General features: G+C 41.0%; 1 protein-coding gene across 3 annotated transcripts in view; it reads left to right on the top strand.

Annotated features, from left to right (window-relative positions):
- The window catches only part of Kif13b (kinesin family member 13B), a 158,466-nt gene that overhangs the window by 56,291 nt on the left and 84,923 nt on the right, over positions 1 to 17,252 (top strand). For all 3 annotated transcript variants that reach the window (XM_060391318.1, XM_021654289.2, XM_060391317.1), the window contains 4 exons: positions 865 to 957; positions 2,862 to 3,042; positions 14,624 to 14,711; positions 16,982 to 17,116. In XM_060391318.1, the coding sequence (XP_060247301.1) occupies positions 865 to 957; positions 2,862 to 3,042; positions 14,624 to 14,711; positions 16,982 to 17,116 (497 nt within the window). The remainder of the gene's footprint in view (positions 1 to 864; positions 958 to 2,861; positions 3,043 to 14,623; positions 14,712 to 16,981; positions 17,117 to 17,252) is intronic.

Genomic DNA, 17,252 nt, shown 5'->3' on the forward strand with positions numbered 1-17,252 from the left:
CCTCAGGCCTGCCAGCGTGTCTCTCTTCCCTCTGTACCACAACCCCTCTCAGTTTCCTTTTGCCCCTGTTCTACTACCTTCCCAAAGATAACTGTTTCATCCTCATTTCTCCGTATGGATGCTGAGAATTGAATTCAGGTCATCTGTAAGAACAGCAAGTAATCTTAACTTATGAACCATCTCTCTATTCCTGTTTCCAGAATCTTACTCTTTGTTCTAACTGTTGTGAATTATAGGTCATGCAACTTCAAGTTTTTATGAGGAAAAGGAAAATGAAAAGGAGAGAGAGAGAGTAATTGATGTGCATGATTCTTTTTGAACTGTAGCATACTTTGAATAAAAATAAAGTATCTAGTTAAATTCAGGCACATCTAGGTCCTAAGTTGAAATTTCAGATATTTAGGGCGGGTGAGATGGTTCAGATGATAAACATGCTTATACCAGGCTTGGTGATCTGAGTTTAATCTCCAGCACCCACATAGTGAATGATGAGAACCAACTCCTAAGGTTGTCCTCTGACCTCCACATGTGACAACATATATACACACATGACACACATATAATAGAGAAAATTGTTGAATCTTAATCGTTGACTATAAAACAAGTAGGTATTAAGCTCTGCATTGTGTGGCATAATTTATATGTCCTTGTTCAAGCATGTTTAGAGAGAACTCTTTACTGACTCTCCTTCTCAGTTTAACTAGAAATAACCTGTGGGACAGAAGCTTTTGGAAGCATCTATCAACCTTAAAGACCTTGTTTGGGAATAAATAAGCAGATTGCAATTTTATTTTAGAGATTTTTGTTTGCTTTCTTATTTGTACATGTGTTCTTTGCCCTTAAAAATATTTTCTTGTTGTTTAGGTCAAGATGATGTCTTCAAGTGCCTTGGGGAGAACATCCTTCAGAATGCATTTGATGGCTACAATGCGTGTATCTTTGCTTATGGACAGACAGGTACATCAACTAGCATACTCTCCCACATTTAAACATCCTTCCATGAAGTCGAAGATGAAGCCATGTTGATTGGGCTGTACTGCCTTTTTTTTTTTTTTTTTTTTTTTTTCCCTGTGTTAGTTTCTCTCACAGGTGATGAAATTAGGCCATGGGATGTTTTCTAAGACAGCACAGTAAAATTAGGATTAAAATCCCTTTTCTTCTTGATTTTCCCCCCCATGTGAATTTTTCTTCTTAATAATTTGCAGAGTTACAGCCACTGAACTTATTATTATTGGCTGTGTCTGTATATTGTAGTGCTTTGAGGATCATGACAGAATACCAAAAGAACCAGTTGTAGGACTGGAGAAACAGCTCAGTGATTATGAACCCTTGCTGCTCTTCCAGAGGACCTGGGTTTGATTCCCAACTTCTACATGGCTTCTCACAACCACCTGTAACTCCAGTTCCAGGAGATCCGACACCCTCTTCTGGTCTCTGCAGGCACCATGCATACAAATGGTGCATAGACATGTGGGCAAGACACCCATACACATTAAAGAAAACTAAAAGAGAAGTACTTTTGAAAAAACACACTTGTTAATATCTTACCAGTCATGTCTGGCAGGGACTGTAGATGTACACACTTTGTAACTAAAGAAAGAAAACCAATTTTAAGTAAAACTAATTGCTTCCGTAATGGCTCATCATGTGACTTGTCCAACTGGACACTGTTCTTTATAGAACAGTGTTTTTGGTGGGGTTGGACATCATGTGTTGCGTGAAAAAGAACAGAAATTCTGAGCCAGGCAGTGCCAGTTTCTCTTGCCCATGTCTATTTCCAGATAGGGCTTTCTGCCTCATTTTTTTCTCACAGGGTTGGCATGATGAATTGCCCTGTGCTCATTTTAGGAAGGAGCTGGAAAGATGGAAATAGCAGTTTTAGCTATTGTGACAGGTGACACAGCAGCAACTTGTGCAGCTGAAAGCACACAAATACTGCAGAGCCATTTGGGAGGGGCAGGTTATACCTAAGTGTCACTTGGTTCCGGGTCGTAGGACTGTGGTAATTGAATCTTTCCCCTTTTCATTTGTCCGTGTTTTCTGGTCTGTCTGTCCGTCCCGTCTGTCCTTCCTCCCTCCCTCCCTCCCTTCCTCCCTCCCTCCCTCCCTCTCTCCCTTCCTCTCTCCCTCTCTCCCTCTCTCCTTCCCTCCCTCTTTCCTTCTTTTACTTTTTTCTTTCTTTTGATAGGCTCTACTTCTATAGCCCAGCCTGGATTTGACCTTGGTATCCTCCTGCCTTAGCCTCTGGAGCACTGGTATTATAGGTGTGTGCCACCACAGCTGGCTTTTGAGTCTTCTTCAGTGAATATGTGTTTCTGTTACAATGGAGAAAATACTTATATTAGAGGAAGATTATTTTTTGTTCTGTACATTATTACAAGAGTTCAGTACGCTGATTTGCCCCGAAGCCCATGGGTACCTGTGTCTTTTGCACTTTGATTTCAGTAGTTAGGAATATCTATATTACACTATTGTCTGTCTTTTTTTTTTCTTTTTTTTCTTTTTTTTGGAGATAATTTGTCAAGTAGTGGAGGCTGGCTTTGAACTCCTGATCTTTCTTTCTCTGTCTCCAGAGTGATGAATTAAAGGTATGAGCCATCATGTCCGGCAAGGTTTTTTTTTCTTTCTAGACCATGTTTATTTTGTTTTATATAAGAAATAGATAGCTTCTGTGTGTTCCATTCTTATTATGTTTAAATGTATTTCTTACTCTATTCACATATATGTATATTTATTATATTTTATTATTATATATTATTATATTGTGCATTTTGCTAAGTCCTAAGCATTTATTGTAAATAGAGGATTAGATGCCTTTAAACTTCTCCAAGAAGTATTAATGGCTGCTTTTTGTTTGGTAGGGTCTGGAAAGTCGTACACCATGATGGGCACAGCTGACCAGCCTGGATTAATCCCTAGACTCTGCAGTGGACTCTTCGAACGAACCCAGAAAGAGGAAAATGAAGAACAGAGCTTTAAAGTTGAAGTGTCCTACATGGAAATTTACAATGAAAAAGTCCGAGACCTTCTTGACCCCAAAGGGTAAAGCTTGGATGCTTGAGTGCTGTGGCTTTCTGGAAACAGACATAATAGCTTGTCTTCAGAGAAGTTTGTAATTGAACTGTAGTCGAGAATGATCTAGCCATGCTGTTTGTGACATGTGTTTACATGGACTAGCTTTCCACAGCCAGTTCTGGGTCCTTAGAGCTGGCAGTGTGATGATACAGGTCTGTACTTGTGCCTTGCTGCCTCTCATCTCACCACCCAGAGCCACAGACAAGCAGAGGTGCTGTGAGTCTTGACTTTGTACGAGTGTGACTGTAGCCTTATGTGCGCGCCCCCCCGCCTCCACACTTTTTAAGGTAATAAATTTTGGGTTTCTGTGTTTGGTTCCAGGTGTGAAGTGACAGGGGAGGTAAACGCAGAACTTGGAACCTGGGTTTTAAAAAGCCCTCCCCCTTGGAGTAGGAAATGCCCATGACTTCATGGGCTTGACTTTGAAAGAGAATTGCTTCAGAGCATAAGGGGGTCCTCAGAATCTCTCTGCTCACTCTGTAGCCAGGAGGAGAATGAGGAGAGCAAGAGATAGCTGGTGGGGGTTGGGAGGAAGGAGAGTGGGAAGCAATGACTGTGGCTGTTGCTGGCTCATGTGAAACTGCATTAACCAGGTCAAAGATCCATGTGGGCTGGGCTTACAGCCCAGGAGGTGATAGTGAGCTGTGCTTGGATGAGCTATGTTTGGTGATCCAGGAAAGATAAAGTGAGAGGCAGAGAATCCCATTGAGTCTCAATTAAGAGCAAACATCTCAGTGCCTCACAGCCATCTTTCTTTGGGTGATATGGTCTTGGGGATGGAGCTTGAATTGATACTTGATATATCTTTCCAAACGTTATCACCCCATTGTTTTTCAAGTCAGTTCAGAGGAAGAATCCATAGTATGCATTATGTTCTTTAAACAAGTTAGAGCAGCTTGCAGTCTGCTTTGCACTTGGGAGGGATGCTAACGTGAAACAGAGTGTGGAAAGGAAGAGATGGCCTTTCCCAGAGCCAAAAGAGGATTCCATAGAGGTGCTTGATGGTTTCTGTGCTAAGTAGGAGGTGAGAACAATTAGTGTGTAGGCACCACTTGTGCCAGCTTGTGGAAGTGTATGGATGTCACCCATTTGCAGGATGATCAATATTTAGTGTAGCTAGAGGGTAGTGTGTGTGGAAACAAAATGTCATAGAAGGAGGCCAGAGATGGGTAGTCATGGCTCAGGCACTCATTTTGTTCCCTGCGTACTTTTTTATTCTGTCTTCACTGCTTTTCTTGTTTTTGACCTCTGCAAAGATGACCATTTTCTCTGAGATCTAGCTTAGACTCGTAACTTCTCAGAAACAGTAAACTGGCTGGCTTCATTGCTGTTCATCCTTGTGTTTTGTATCCCTAGTAGTCTGCCAGTTAGAAGTGTTTAGTCTTTAGTGGTTTCTTGTTTGTTTTACATGTGGCCTAGTGCTCAGGATATGGGCTTTGGAGTCACACAGCTCTGGATCTAGGTCCTCATGCTACTGGTTGAGCAAATTCCTTATACTTTCTGGGAGAACTACACAGGAAATGAATGATGTTATCACACAGTATCCAACAGGGCTGTTGTGAAGATTAGAGCATGATGCACCTGAGCTCTCAGGACTTCTGGCGTACAGGAAGAACTTAACACATGCTAGCTATAGGTTTTTCTATGAAAATTTCTTGAGGATTCAAAAAGTTTTTTACTTTTTTTAAGTACAAACTTTTGTTTATGTATATACATGTGTGTCTGGGTGTGTATGCACATGTGTGGTGCCTGTGGAGGTCAGAAGAAGTTATAGGATTCCCTGGAGCTGGAGTTACAGGGAGTTTTGAGCAGTCCGATGTGTGTACTGAGAGCTGAACACAAGCCCTCTGCAAGAACAGCAAGCATTCTTTCTTAAGAGCTGAGCCATCTCTCCAGACCTTACAAACATTTCTGTTTCTGAAAAGTCAAAGTAATTGGATTAAAGTTTTAAAATCAGATTTCATTTCAACCAGAGTATTTGAGAAAACTTCATTTTAAATTTTCAAGCACTGATTTTATTAATTCAGTGACTGTCATGTATAGTAATGTTATCTTGTTTTTCTTGAGACATAAAGTAGTATATATCGACATGGTCTTTAAGAGAAAGGGGCTGGGAAGGCTCCGTGGTTAAACAGACTGGCTGCTCTCTCAGAGAACATGGGTTCAATCCCTAATATCTACATGGTGACTCATATTATCTGTAACACCAGATCCAGGGGAGCCAGTATTCTCTTCAGGCCTCTGTGCACTCTAGGGTCACAGATGTAAATGCTGACTAAATACATATTTAAAAACAGGGTAGTGCTGAGGAGACAGCTTAGTTTGTAAAGTGCTTGGTCTATAAACATGAGGACCTGAGTTGGATCCCTAGAACCCATGCATGTTAAAAAGAAAATAATCTATGTGTGATGGTATGTCCTTATAATCCCACCTGAGGTTGACCTCTGCCCTCCATAGGTACATACCTGTTCACATACATGCCTACACACAAATGAATATGCACACATACTCACCCATATAATACACATTACTAAAGAAAGGGAAAGTGGAGGGGAGTTACTAGTAGTCTCTGTCTTAGTGTAAGAGGTGAGCAGCAATCCCAATCATGTTCTGTGACTACTATAGCTGAAGTCACATAGTATTACATGGCCACTTGTCATCATCTGCATTCCTGTGGCATTGTAAATTGAACCTAGGATGCTAGAGCTTCTGAATCATTAGGAAATGCTAAGCTGTGGTCCATAAGCTGGAAGACAGTAAAGCTCTTAGATGGCAGAGCCATTTCTTGGTCCTCCACTCTGCTGAACTACCCCTTTACTTACCCAGTCCCTCTGCTTGCTTCCCATGCAGTAGATGAAGCGGGTTTGGTTCCAGGTTCCCTGTGATCTCAGGCTATGTGTTCACCACCATTCCTTCCACCCCACACCCCCTGCTGTTCTTTGTGATCTCTACTGTGTCTCCAAGCCCCACTGTTAGGCTGTTACCTGTATTCTCTCCTTAGGACCTGCTACCTCCACTTCAGGTACTCCAAGTCTCCAAGCCCTACAGCCAATACCTTGCAAGTCTTTGTTGGTACCTTAGTTGTTTCTACGTTAGCCAAATGTGTTAATAATCTGAGTGACTATTAGGTAGCAGGGATCATACTAGGAACTATAGACTCCAAAACTGTTATTAACACAAGGCACTCTTCTCTTCTAGAGCCTAAAGTCTATTATGCTAATAAATTCCGATCCAAGGTGGGGATGAGGAGACTCTAAGACAAGACGTTAGATGGGAACAGATTATAAAGGAGCATGGGTGTCAGATTGTGGAGCAGGAACTTTATGTTGTAGCACCAAAAACTACCACAGAATTCTGAGCATTCTAACCCATTATTTATTTTGAAAAGACAGTATCTCCCTGTGGCCAAATGAACACATAGTAGAGAGTACAGATAAATAAACAAAAAGCCATAATCACCTTGGAATTTAATATTAGTAAATATTCCTTTTTAAAAATAATTTTTTCTAGTCTTTAAAATTTTTGTTTATTTCTTACAGTTTATTCACATTGTATCTCAGCTATAGCTTCCTTCCCCACCCCCTCCCAATCCTACCTTCCCTCCCTCTTTTCCTCTCATGCCCCTTCCCTAGCCCACTGATAGGGGAGGTCCTCCTCCCTTTCCATCTTACCCTAGCCTATCAGGTCTCATTGGGACTGTCTGCATTGTCTTCCTCTGTGGACTCTGCCTCCCACCTCAGGGGGAGGTGATCAAAGAGCCAGCCACTGAGTTCATGTCAGAGACAGTCCCTGTTTCCCTTACTAAGGTATGCCCTTGGAGACTGAGCTGCCATGGGCTCCATCTGTGTAGAGGTTCTAGGTTATCTCCATGAATGGTCCTTGGTTGGAGTATCAGTCTCAGAAAAGACCCCTGGGTCCAGATTTTTTAGTTCTGTTGCTCTCCTTGTGGAGCTCCAGCTCCGTCCAGGTCTTTCTCAGCCCCCCCCCCCCCCTTCTTTCATAAGATTCCCTACACTCTGCCCGAAGTTTGGCTCTGAGTCTCAGCATCTGCTTTAATACCCAGCTGGGTAGAGTCTTTCAGAGACCCTCTGTGGTGTGCTCCTGTCCTGTTCCCTGTTTTTTCCATCTTCTTAGGTCTATCCCATTTGCCATTCTGAATGTGGATAGAGTATCTTACTTAGGGTCCTCCTTCTTTAGGTGTACATATTTTAGTATGATTATCCTATATTATATGTCTTATATCCACTTATAAGTGAGTACATACCATGTGTGTCTTTCTGTTTCTGGAATACCTCATTCAGGATGATCTTTTCTAGTTCCCTCCATTTGCCTGCAAATTTAATGATTTCCTTGTTTTTAATTGCTGAGTAGTATTCCATTGTGTAAATGTACCACAATTTCTGTATCCATTCCTCAGTTGAGAGACCTTTGGGTTGTTTCCAGCTTCTGGCTATTACGAATAAAGCAGTTATGAACATGGTTGAGCAAATGTCCTTGTTGTATACTTGAGCATCTTTTAGATATATGCCTAGGAGTGATATAGCTGGATCTTGAGGTAGCACTAATTCTAATTGTCTGAGAAAGCACCAAATTGATTTCCAGAGTGGTTGTACAAGTTTACATTCCCATCAACAATGGAGGAGGGTTCCCCTTTCTCCACATCCTCTCCAGTGTGTGTTGTCACTTGAGTTTTTGATCTTAGCCATTCTGATAGGTGTAAGGTGAAATCTCAGGGTTGTTTTGATTTGCATTTGCCTGAGGACTAAGAATGTTGAGCATTTCTTTAAGTGTTTCCTTGCCATTCTATATTCTTTATTGAGAATTCTCTGTTTAGCTCTGTACTTTATTTTTTTTTTTGAGTTTTTTTAATGTTTGTTTATTTATTACATATACAGTGTTTTGCCTGTACAGCAACAAAGGGCACCAGATCTATTATAAATGGTTATGAGCCACCATGTGGTTGCTGGGAATTGAACTCAGGACCTCTGGAAGAACAGCCAGTGTTCTTAACCTTTGAGCCATCTCTCCAGCCCCCTGTACTTTATTTTTTAATTGGATTACGTGATTTGTTGGTGTTTAACTTCTTGAGTTCTTTATATATTCTGGATATTAGTCCACTGTCACATAAAAGGTTGGCAAAGATCCTTTCCCAGTCTGTAGCCTGTCATTTTATTCTGATGACAGTGTCTTTTTCAGTTTCATGAGGTCCTATTTATTGATTGTTGATCTTAGAGCCTGTGTTCTTGGTGTTCTGTTTAGGAAGTTGTCTCCTGTGCCAATGAGTTCAAGGCTCTTCCCCACTTTTTCTTCTAACAGGTGTAGTGTGTCTGGTTTTATGTTTAGGTCTTTGATCCACTTAGACTTTAATTTTGTGCAGGGTGATAAGTATAGATCTACTTCCATTTTTCTACATCTAAATATTTAGTTAGACCAGCATCATTTGTTGAGGATGCTATCTTTTTCCATTGTATGGTTTTGGCATCTTTGTAAAAAATCAGGTGTCTATAAGTGTGTGGGTTTATTTCTGGGTCTTCTATTTGATTCTATTGATCCACCGTTCTGTTTCTATGCCAGTATCATGCAGTTTTTATTACTGTTGCTCTATAGTACAGCTTGAGATCAGGGATGGAGATACCTCCAGAAGATCTTTTATTGTAGAGGATTCTTTTAGCTATTCTGGGCTTCTTGTTATTCCTTATGAGGTTGAGAATTTTTCTTTCAAGGTCTGTAAAGAACTGTGTTGGTAATTTGATGGGAAATCTGTAGATTGCTTTTGGTAAGATAGCTATTTTCACTATGTTAATCCTGCCATGAGCATGGGAAATCTTTCCATCTTCTGATATCTTCTATTTCTTTCTTCAGAGACTTGAAGTTTTTTTCATACAAGTCTTTGACTTGCTTGGTTAGAGTTACACCAAGGTACTTTATGTCCTTTGTGGCTATTGTAAAGGGTGTTGTTTGCCTAATTTCTTTCTCAGCCCTTTTGTCTTTTGTATACAGGAGGGCTAATAATGTAGGAGTTCCCTGGTAGAATTTTTGGGGTCACTCATGTATACTATCATATCATCTGCAAATAGTGATATTTTGACTCTTCCTTTCTGAATTGAATCCCCTTGATCTCTTTTAATTGTCTTATTGCTTCAGCAAGTACTTCAAGAACTATGTTGAAGAGATAGGGGGAGAGTGGGCAATCTTCCCTTGTCCCTGATTTCAGTGAGATTGATTTAAGTTTCGCTGTTAAGTTTGATACTGGCTATAAGCTTGCTTTATATTGCCTTTACTATGTTTAGAAAAGTGCCTTGTATCCCTGATCTCTCCAGGATTTTAAACATAAACAAATGTTGGATTTTATGAAATGCTTTTTCAACATCTAAGGAGATTATCATGTGGTTTTTTTTCTTTCAGTTTGTTAATATGGTGGATCACATATGGATGGATTTCCATATATTGAACCACCCCTGCATAATTGGGATGAAGCCTACTTGGTCATAGTGGATGATATCTTTGATGTGTTCTTGGATTTGGTTTGCGAGTATTTTATTGAGTATTTTCACTTCGATGTTCATAAGAGAGATTGGCCTGAAATTCTCTTTCTTTGTTGGGTCTCTGTGAGGTTTAGGTATCAAGGTGACTGTGGCTTCATAGAATGAGTTTGGTAATGCTCCTTCTGTTCTGTTTTATGAAATTGTTTGAAGACTATTGGTGTTAGCTCTTCTTTGAAGGTCTGGTAGAATTCTGCACTGAAACCATCTGGCCCTGTGCTTTTTTTTTTTTTTTTTGAATGGGAGACTTTTGATGATAGCTTCTAATTCCTTAGGGGTTATAGGACTACTTAATTGATTTGCCTGGTCCTGATTCAGCTTTGGTAAGTGGAATTGATCAAGAAAATTGTCCATTTCATTTAGATTTTCAATTTTTGTGGCATATAGGCTTTTGAAGGAAGACCTAATTATTGTTTGGATTTCTTCAGTGTCTGTGGTTATGTCCCCCTTTACGTTTCTGATTTTGTTGATTTGGATGGTGTCTCTCTGCCTTTTAGTTAGTTTGGCTAAGGGTTTGTCTATCTTGTTGATTTTCTCAAAAAACAAGATCTTGGTTTCATTGATTCTTTGAGTTGTTTTATTTGTTTCTAATTTATTGATTTTACCCCTCAGTTTGATTATTTCCAGCTGTCTACTCCTCTTGGGCGTGTCTGCTTCTTCTTTTTCTAGGGCTTTCAGGTGGGCTGCTAAGTTGCTGTGTGAGATGTTTTGAATTTCTTCTTGAAGGCACTTAGTGTTCTGAACGTTCCTCTTAGCACTGCTTTAATTATGTCCCATAAGTTTTTGTATGTTATATGTTCATTTTCATAGAATTCTAAGAAGTCTTTAATTTCTTCCCTGACCCAGCTGTCATTGTGTAGTAGATTGTTCAGTTTCCATGTGTGTGTAGGCTTTTTGCTATTTCTTTTGTTGTTGAGGTCCAGCTTTAGCAACCATGATGGTATCTGTTGAAGTCTGCTTTGTGACCAACTATATGATCTGTTTTGGAAAAAGTTCGATGAGGTGCTGAAAAGTAAATTTTTTTGTGTTTGGGTAAAAGGATCTGTAGATGTCTATTAGGTCCATTTGATTCATGACCTCTGTTAGAGTCATTGTTTCTTTGTTTAATTTGTTTTGTTGACCTGTCCTTTGTTGAGAGTGGGGTGTTGAAGTCTCCCACTATTAATGTGTGGGGATCTATGTGTGTTTTAAGTTTTATCAATGTTTCTTTCACAAATGTGGGTGCCCTTGTATTTGGGGCATAGATGTTCAGGATTGAGATGTCGTCTTGGTGGAGTTTTCCCTTGATGAGTATGGAGTGTCTTTCCCCATCTCTTTTTATTAATTTTGGTTGAAAGTCTATTTTATTAGATATTAGAATGGCTGCTCCTTCTTTCATCTTGGATCCATTTGCTTGGAAAACCATCTTCCAGCCTTTTGCTCTCAGGTAATGTCTATCTTTGTGACCTAGGTGTGTTTCTTGTATGTGATAGATTGTTGGGTCTTATTTACATATCCATTCTCTTTATCTGTGTCTTTTTATTGGAGAATTGAGTCCATTGATGTTGAGAGAAATTAATGACCAGTAGCTGTTGGATCCTTTGATTTTGATGTTGGTTGTGGTACTGTGTTTGTGTGCTTGGCTACTTTTAGTTGTCTGTGGTGAGGTTATTTCCTGTGTTTTCCTGAATGTAGTTGGCTTTCTTGGGTTGTATTTTTCCTTCTAGTATCTTCTCTAACGCTGGATTTCTGTGTAGGTATTGTTGAAATTTGTTTTTGTCATTGAATATCTTGTTTTCTCCGTCTATGAGGACTGAGAGTTTTGCTGGGTATAGTAGCCTGGGCTGACATCTGTGTTCTCTTAGGGTCTGCATGATATCCGTCCAGGCCTTTCGGGCCTTCATAGTCTCTCTTGAGAAGTCAGGTGTGATTCTGATGGGTTTGCCATTATATGTTACTTGGCCTTTTTCCCTTGATGCTTTTAGTATTTTTCTTTGTTCTGTACACTTACTGTTTTGATTATTATGTGGCGAGAGGATTTTCTTTTCTGGTCTAATTTAGTAGGTGTTCTGAAGGCCTCTTGTGTGCTTATAGACTTCTTTAAATTGGGGAAATTTTTTTCTTTGATTTTGTTGAAAATATTTTCTGGAGATGGGAATCATCTTTTTCCTCTATTCCCATTATTCTTAGGATTTGTCTTTTCATGTTCTCTTGGATTCCTTGAATGGATTGTGTCAGGAATTTTTTAGATTTAATATTTTCTCTGATGGATAAATTGATTTCTTCTGTTGTATCTTCCACACCTGAGATTCTTTCTTCCATCTCTTGTAATCTGTTGGTTATGCTTACCTCTGTAGTTACTGTTTTCTTCTCTAAGTTCTCCCTCTCCATCATTTCCTGTTTGTGTTTTCTTTAATTTTTCCAATTCTATCTTCAGATCTTGAACTATTTTGTTAATTTCCTTCACCTGTCTTGACTGTATTTTTCTTTTTTCCTTCAATTTCTTCACCTGTTTGTTTGAAATTCTTCTGTTTCTTTTATTTCTTTCAGTGATTTAATTATTTCCTCTCTGAAGGCCACAAACTGTTTGGCTGCATCTTCCTGTATTTTTTTTTACGGATGGCCATACTCTGTTTGACTTTATCTTCCTCTGTTTCAGTACGCATTTTATTTGCTTCCTCCATTTTCTTCTTTATAAGCATAGATATAAGGTCATCTTCTTGAGTTTCACTTATGATAGGGTGTCCAGGGCTACTTGCTCCTAGATACCTGGGTTCTGGAGATGCCATGTTGCTTTGACTTTTGTTGGTTGTGCTTTTATGCTGGTCTCTACCCATCTGGATGTCTCAGGTTTTGGCTGTTAATTTCTGGTGCCTGCTTGGAATCCTGAGGTGGGAAGAATCCACAGGAAGATGGTTGTTCCTGAAAGAGGCCTCCTCAGATTTTTGGTTGTGTTCACCTAATGGCCAGTGCTTCTCAGGAATTGGCACAGCTCACCTCAGGCGTATGGACTTGTGTGGTAACTGTGGTGATTTGTAGTCAGGAGGCTCTCCTCTTACCAGGAGAAGTCCTGGAGATAGCTGCCCTGCCACTGGGTTTCTTGCTCTGAATTTAGTGAGCTGCTGATGATTTTATACTGCATTTGCTGGGCACAGCCCTCTTGAAGAACGAGGAAGCCCCACAGTTTGGTCAGTTTGGCTAGGGAGACAGGTTGTGCCTTGGAGCAGTGTCTGGGGGCTGATCCTGCAGATCGCAGGCTTCTGTAGGTCTGAGGTTGGAGCTCTATGCCCTAATACACAAGCTGTAACCAGTGGCAAGTCTGCACAGCACTCATGCCTGTGGCAGGAGGTTAGAGCCTGGAGCCTGGAGGGACCCAGAAACATTTCCAGGGATTATCTGGGTGTCCTGAGATCAGACCTGATGTTTCCCCACCATGTGGCTTCCTCCCAACAGGGAGGCTCTGTCTGTGGTGTTTTGGGGTCCACAGTTCAGTATGGAGTGATGAGTAGAGCACGCAGGTGCAGGCCAGTGGCTCTGTGCAGGTGACTGGGTGCCTGCAGGAACCCAGGGACTTATCCCGAGAGCTTTTCGGGGTGGGGGTGGGGGTCGGCTGGGTGCCCTGAGTCAGACCTGATGTTTCCTTCACTGTGGGGTTTTTCCTGACAGGGAAACCCAGTTCTGTCTGGGATGGTGAGTGGGGCATATAGGCAGGTCTCTGGGCTGGTGGCTGAGTGCTCACCAGATCCCAGGACCTTTTCCAGGGATTGTCTGGGTGACCTGAGGTTGGTCCTGATTGCTTCCTTCATCGTGGAGTTTTCCCTCGACTGGAAAACCCACTCTCTGGTGTTGTGGGGTCCACAGTTCAGTCTGGGATGGTGATTAGGGCATACAGGCGTGTGGTGCTGGGCTGGCGGCTAACCCAGAAACTCTTCCATGGTTTAGCTGGGTGACCCGAGAATGGACCTGATTGCCTCCCACACCGTAGGGTTTCCTCTCACCTGGGAAACACAATCGCTGGTGTTTTAGGGCCCAGAGTTGAGTCTGTTGGTCTGTTGGTTGCCATGTAGTCACTGCTGTCCTACTTGTCTGACACAGTGTCTTCTTGGTACCACCATCTTGGATTCTCCTTAAAAATAATTTTACTTGACAAATAATACTTTGATTTATAGAGTACAGTGGTATACTTTGGGATATGTAGACACTATGGACTAGCTTCCTTGATCTTATTATCTGTTATCTTAATTGTCATTATTTTTTGGTGTGATGTGAAGAAATGAAACCCACCCCCAGCAATTTTGAAATATGATTTACAAGATGACTGCCTATAGTCACTATCCTGTTTGTGAGTCTCGGGATTTGCTGTTCCTGACTAAAACTTAGTGCCCTTTAGCCAGTGTCTGGACAGGTGTTCCTGAGTGCCACAGCTCCATGCTTGCTGTGTGGTTTGTTTTAGGAAAGCATTGAACATTTACTTTTTGTTTTATTGAGTCTTTCATGCATTTATTGAACCGATCAGACTTCCCCCTCTCTAGTGTGTCAGTGTGACAAAGCATGCAGACCCCTTGTTAGAACACCCAGACAAGTCAGATAAGCTCACTATTGTGTTTAAATTGCTCTGAGAGCCCTTTGTTGTCTTTGTTTCTTTGTTCACAGCTGAGCTGGGCCTGTGGGTTTTTTTTTGTTTTTGTTTTTTTTTTTTCTTGTGCAGTTAACACTTACAGGGCTTCTGTCTTGGGCTGGTTCTGTGAGATGACAGGAAGATTGTTGGTATTTATTTGACTCTGCATTCTTTGTGTAGTAGAGAGACTTCCCACGCTTACCCTTTTGAGCAATGTGGCATTTTACCACGTTATCAAGCTGTTCTTCTCAGCAAGGATTTTAAAGTTAGGTTTAAATCCTTGAGGGATCCAGTGAGCTGCTCTTCTTTATTAGGGGGGTCTCTTTTGGTGTGTATGTTTCTGTGAACCACAGTTGAGTCCTTCTAAAAACAGGCAGTCACTAATGGATCGTGTCTCTGTTATGAACAGAAGCCGCCAAACATTGAAAGTGAGAGAGCACAGTGTGTTGGGACCCTATGTGGATGGACTTTCTAAACTGGCTGTCACAAGCTACAAGGTAACATCCTTTATGTAAGCTGCTTCAACTGCCATTTTGGCTCATTACCTTTCCTTATTTTTTAAAGAAATATTTAAACATTTTGCTATGTTATTTTTATTTTTTGTGTATGAGTATTTTGTCTGCATATATGCTTGTGTATTATGTGTGTGTCTGAGGCCAGAAGAGGGCATTGGATCCCCTGAAACTAGAGTTGCAGACTGTTTTGTGAGCTGCTATGTGGTTGCTGGGAATTGAATTCAGGTTTTCTGGAGCCATCTCTTCAGCCCTGGGTTATATTTTTAAAATTAAATTTACAACACCATTATTTAGTAATTCACTTTCTACAAAAAAAAAAAAAATCTTCAAAGTGAGATGAAAATTAGTCTGTAAATATCAGCTAAATATGATGAAGCCTCTAGATCGTCAGAACTTATGGATCCAGAAAGTTTTAGAAAATGTTTTGCCTATGGCAATATTTTTGCAACTAATGATTTTACTTTGGGAGTATTTGTTGTGTTGCAATTTTTACTATCATTCTTTTTAATGTATATAGCGAAAGTGTAATTATATGACTTATGAAAATTTTCTGTATGTTTGGTAGCTTTAAGATTGTGTTCAAGTATGTACATCATAAAAGCATAACAAGATTTAAGTTCTGTTTCTGTATGTGGTATTACATGCTCTGTTGTTATGCATCCTTAGTGTCTCGGAAGTACTTGGTGTAGAGTGGGTGTTTTCAGTATTTGCATGAGTGAAAGAATCAAAGAATAAGCAGTAATTTAAACAATGCTTTTCTGTTAAAGTCTGACATAGGCACTTTGAGGCTGGTGTCATGGCTCTAAGCTGTTGGTAGGGAGCTCCCCACTCCACAGGGAGATGCTGTGGTGCCTGTGCTGTCCTGTGCCTCTCTCACTAGAGATTCGATGGCATGCTTGCTTCCATTAGGGAGGATCACCTAGATGCTTTGTGTTACACTTCAGTTCATCACGTAGCTGGTCAGGGCTGCAGAGACATCTGGGAAGTGGAGCCTCTTGGCCTTGCCACAGCAGACTGAGTGGAGGAGAGGACTCCTTGACTGGAAAGAACATCAGGTGGTGGGAGGTAGCTGGGGAGCGCTTTCACATACTCCATCTTTGATTCCTCGTTTCACAAATGCTTGTAGAGGACATTGCTGTATGTGTATATTTATTCATTATTGTTCATGTTACCAGGGGTTAGACCCTGGGCCTTGTGTATGATAAGCACTTGCACTGTCTCTGGGCTCCATTCTCAGCCCACGAGATGATAATTTGTGTTATGATTAATGAAGCTAAGCTCAGATTGCTTCAGCCACTGTTTCAGAGCGTGTAGCTTTGGGGGGATGAGGGAAAGGCAGGTTTTCATTGTGTCACTCTGGATGACCTGGAACTCTTGCTAAGACCAGGGTGGCCTCAAACTCCCAGAGATCCACTTGTTTTGCTTCCTGAGTGTTGGGATTAAAGGTGTGCCAACACATCTGGTCCTAAAGCTCATAGCATTTGGAAAATCTGAGCCAGCCCTGGTGGCACAGGCCTGTAATCACAGGTCTTTAGGAGGCTGAGGCAGTAGGGTGGACAGTTCAAGGCCAGTCAGAGCAACTTACGTAGGCCCTGTCTCAAAAAATAAAAAAAGAGCTAGAGAAAGCTCAGAGGTAGAGCATTTGTGAAGCAAGTATGAGGCCCTTGTTTCAGTCCCCCAGAACTGTGCCCTCCCGCCAAATCATAGCTACTTTTCTAGTATTCCCAGCTTTATGCTAATTTTCTAAAGTGGTAATATCAAACAAATACCTGATATGTTTGGGTGAAGGGGTCAGAATCTTTTTCTTTTTTGCTTTTTATATAATTTCTTTTAGTAATAAAGGTATATTGATTTTACAATTAAATGCACTTTTTTTTTTTGTCACTCAAAAGTTTTGTTTCTAATGCTGTGCATGGTACACCTGTGGATGCAGACGCAGAAGGATCACAAGTTTGAGGCCAGCCTGGGCTACATAATGAATTTGAGGCTACCGTGGGGTACCTTGTAAGATCCTGTTTTGTGGTTTGATGGAGCCTCGCTTCTAAACTTCTCTGTGTCAAAGCCGCCTCTTGCTTCTGTGTCTGCAGTGAATAACGTGCTTTAGTTGGCCCTCAGCAATAGCATGGGCTCTTGTATTCTCACTAAAATCAAAATGTAGCCTCTGAAAACTTGGGTGCTTGTGGTAGGATGGCAGAGTGATCATGCTTATTCACAAACAATGAGATAAGTGCCTGTGACCTGTTTCCACATAGGATATTGAGTCTCTGATGTCTGAGGGCAATAAGTCTCGGACAGTTGCTGCAACCAACATGAATGAGGAAAGCAGCCGCTCCCACGCAGTGTTCAAAATCACCCTGACACATACTCTGTACGATGTGAAGTCTGGGGTAAGTAGCTTCTAAAAACAATCATCGTTTAGTCCAGTGATTCTCAATCTTCCTAACGCTGTGACCCTTAGTACAATTCTTCATGCTGTGCTGACCCCCAGCCATAGAATTATTTTCACTTCCAATTCATAACTGT

The sequence above is a fragment of the Meriones unguiculatus genome, chromosome 9 (assembly GCF_030254825.1).
Source record: "Meriones unguiculatus strain TT.TT164.6M chromosome 9, Bangor_MerUng_6.1, whole genome shotgun sequence".
NCBI lineage: Eukaryota > Metazoa > Chordata > Mammalia > Rodentia > Muridae > Meriones > Meriones unguiculatus.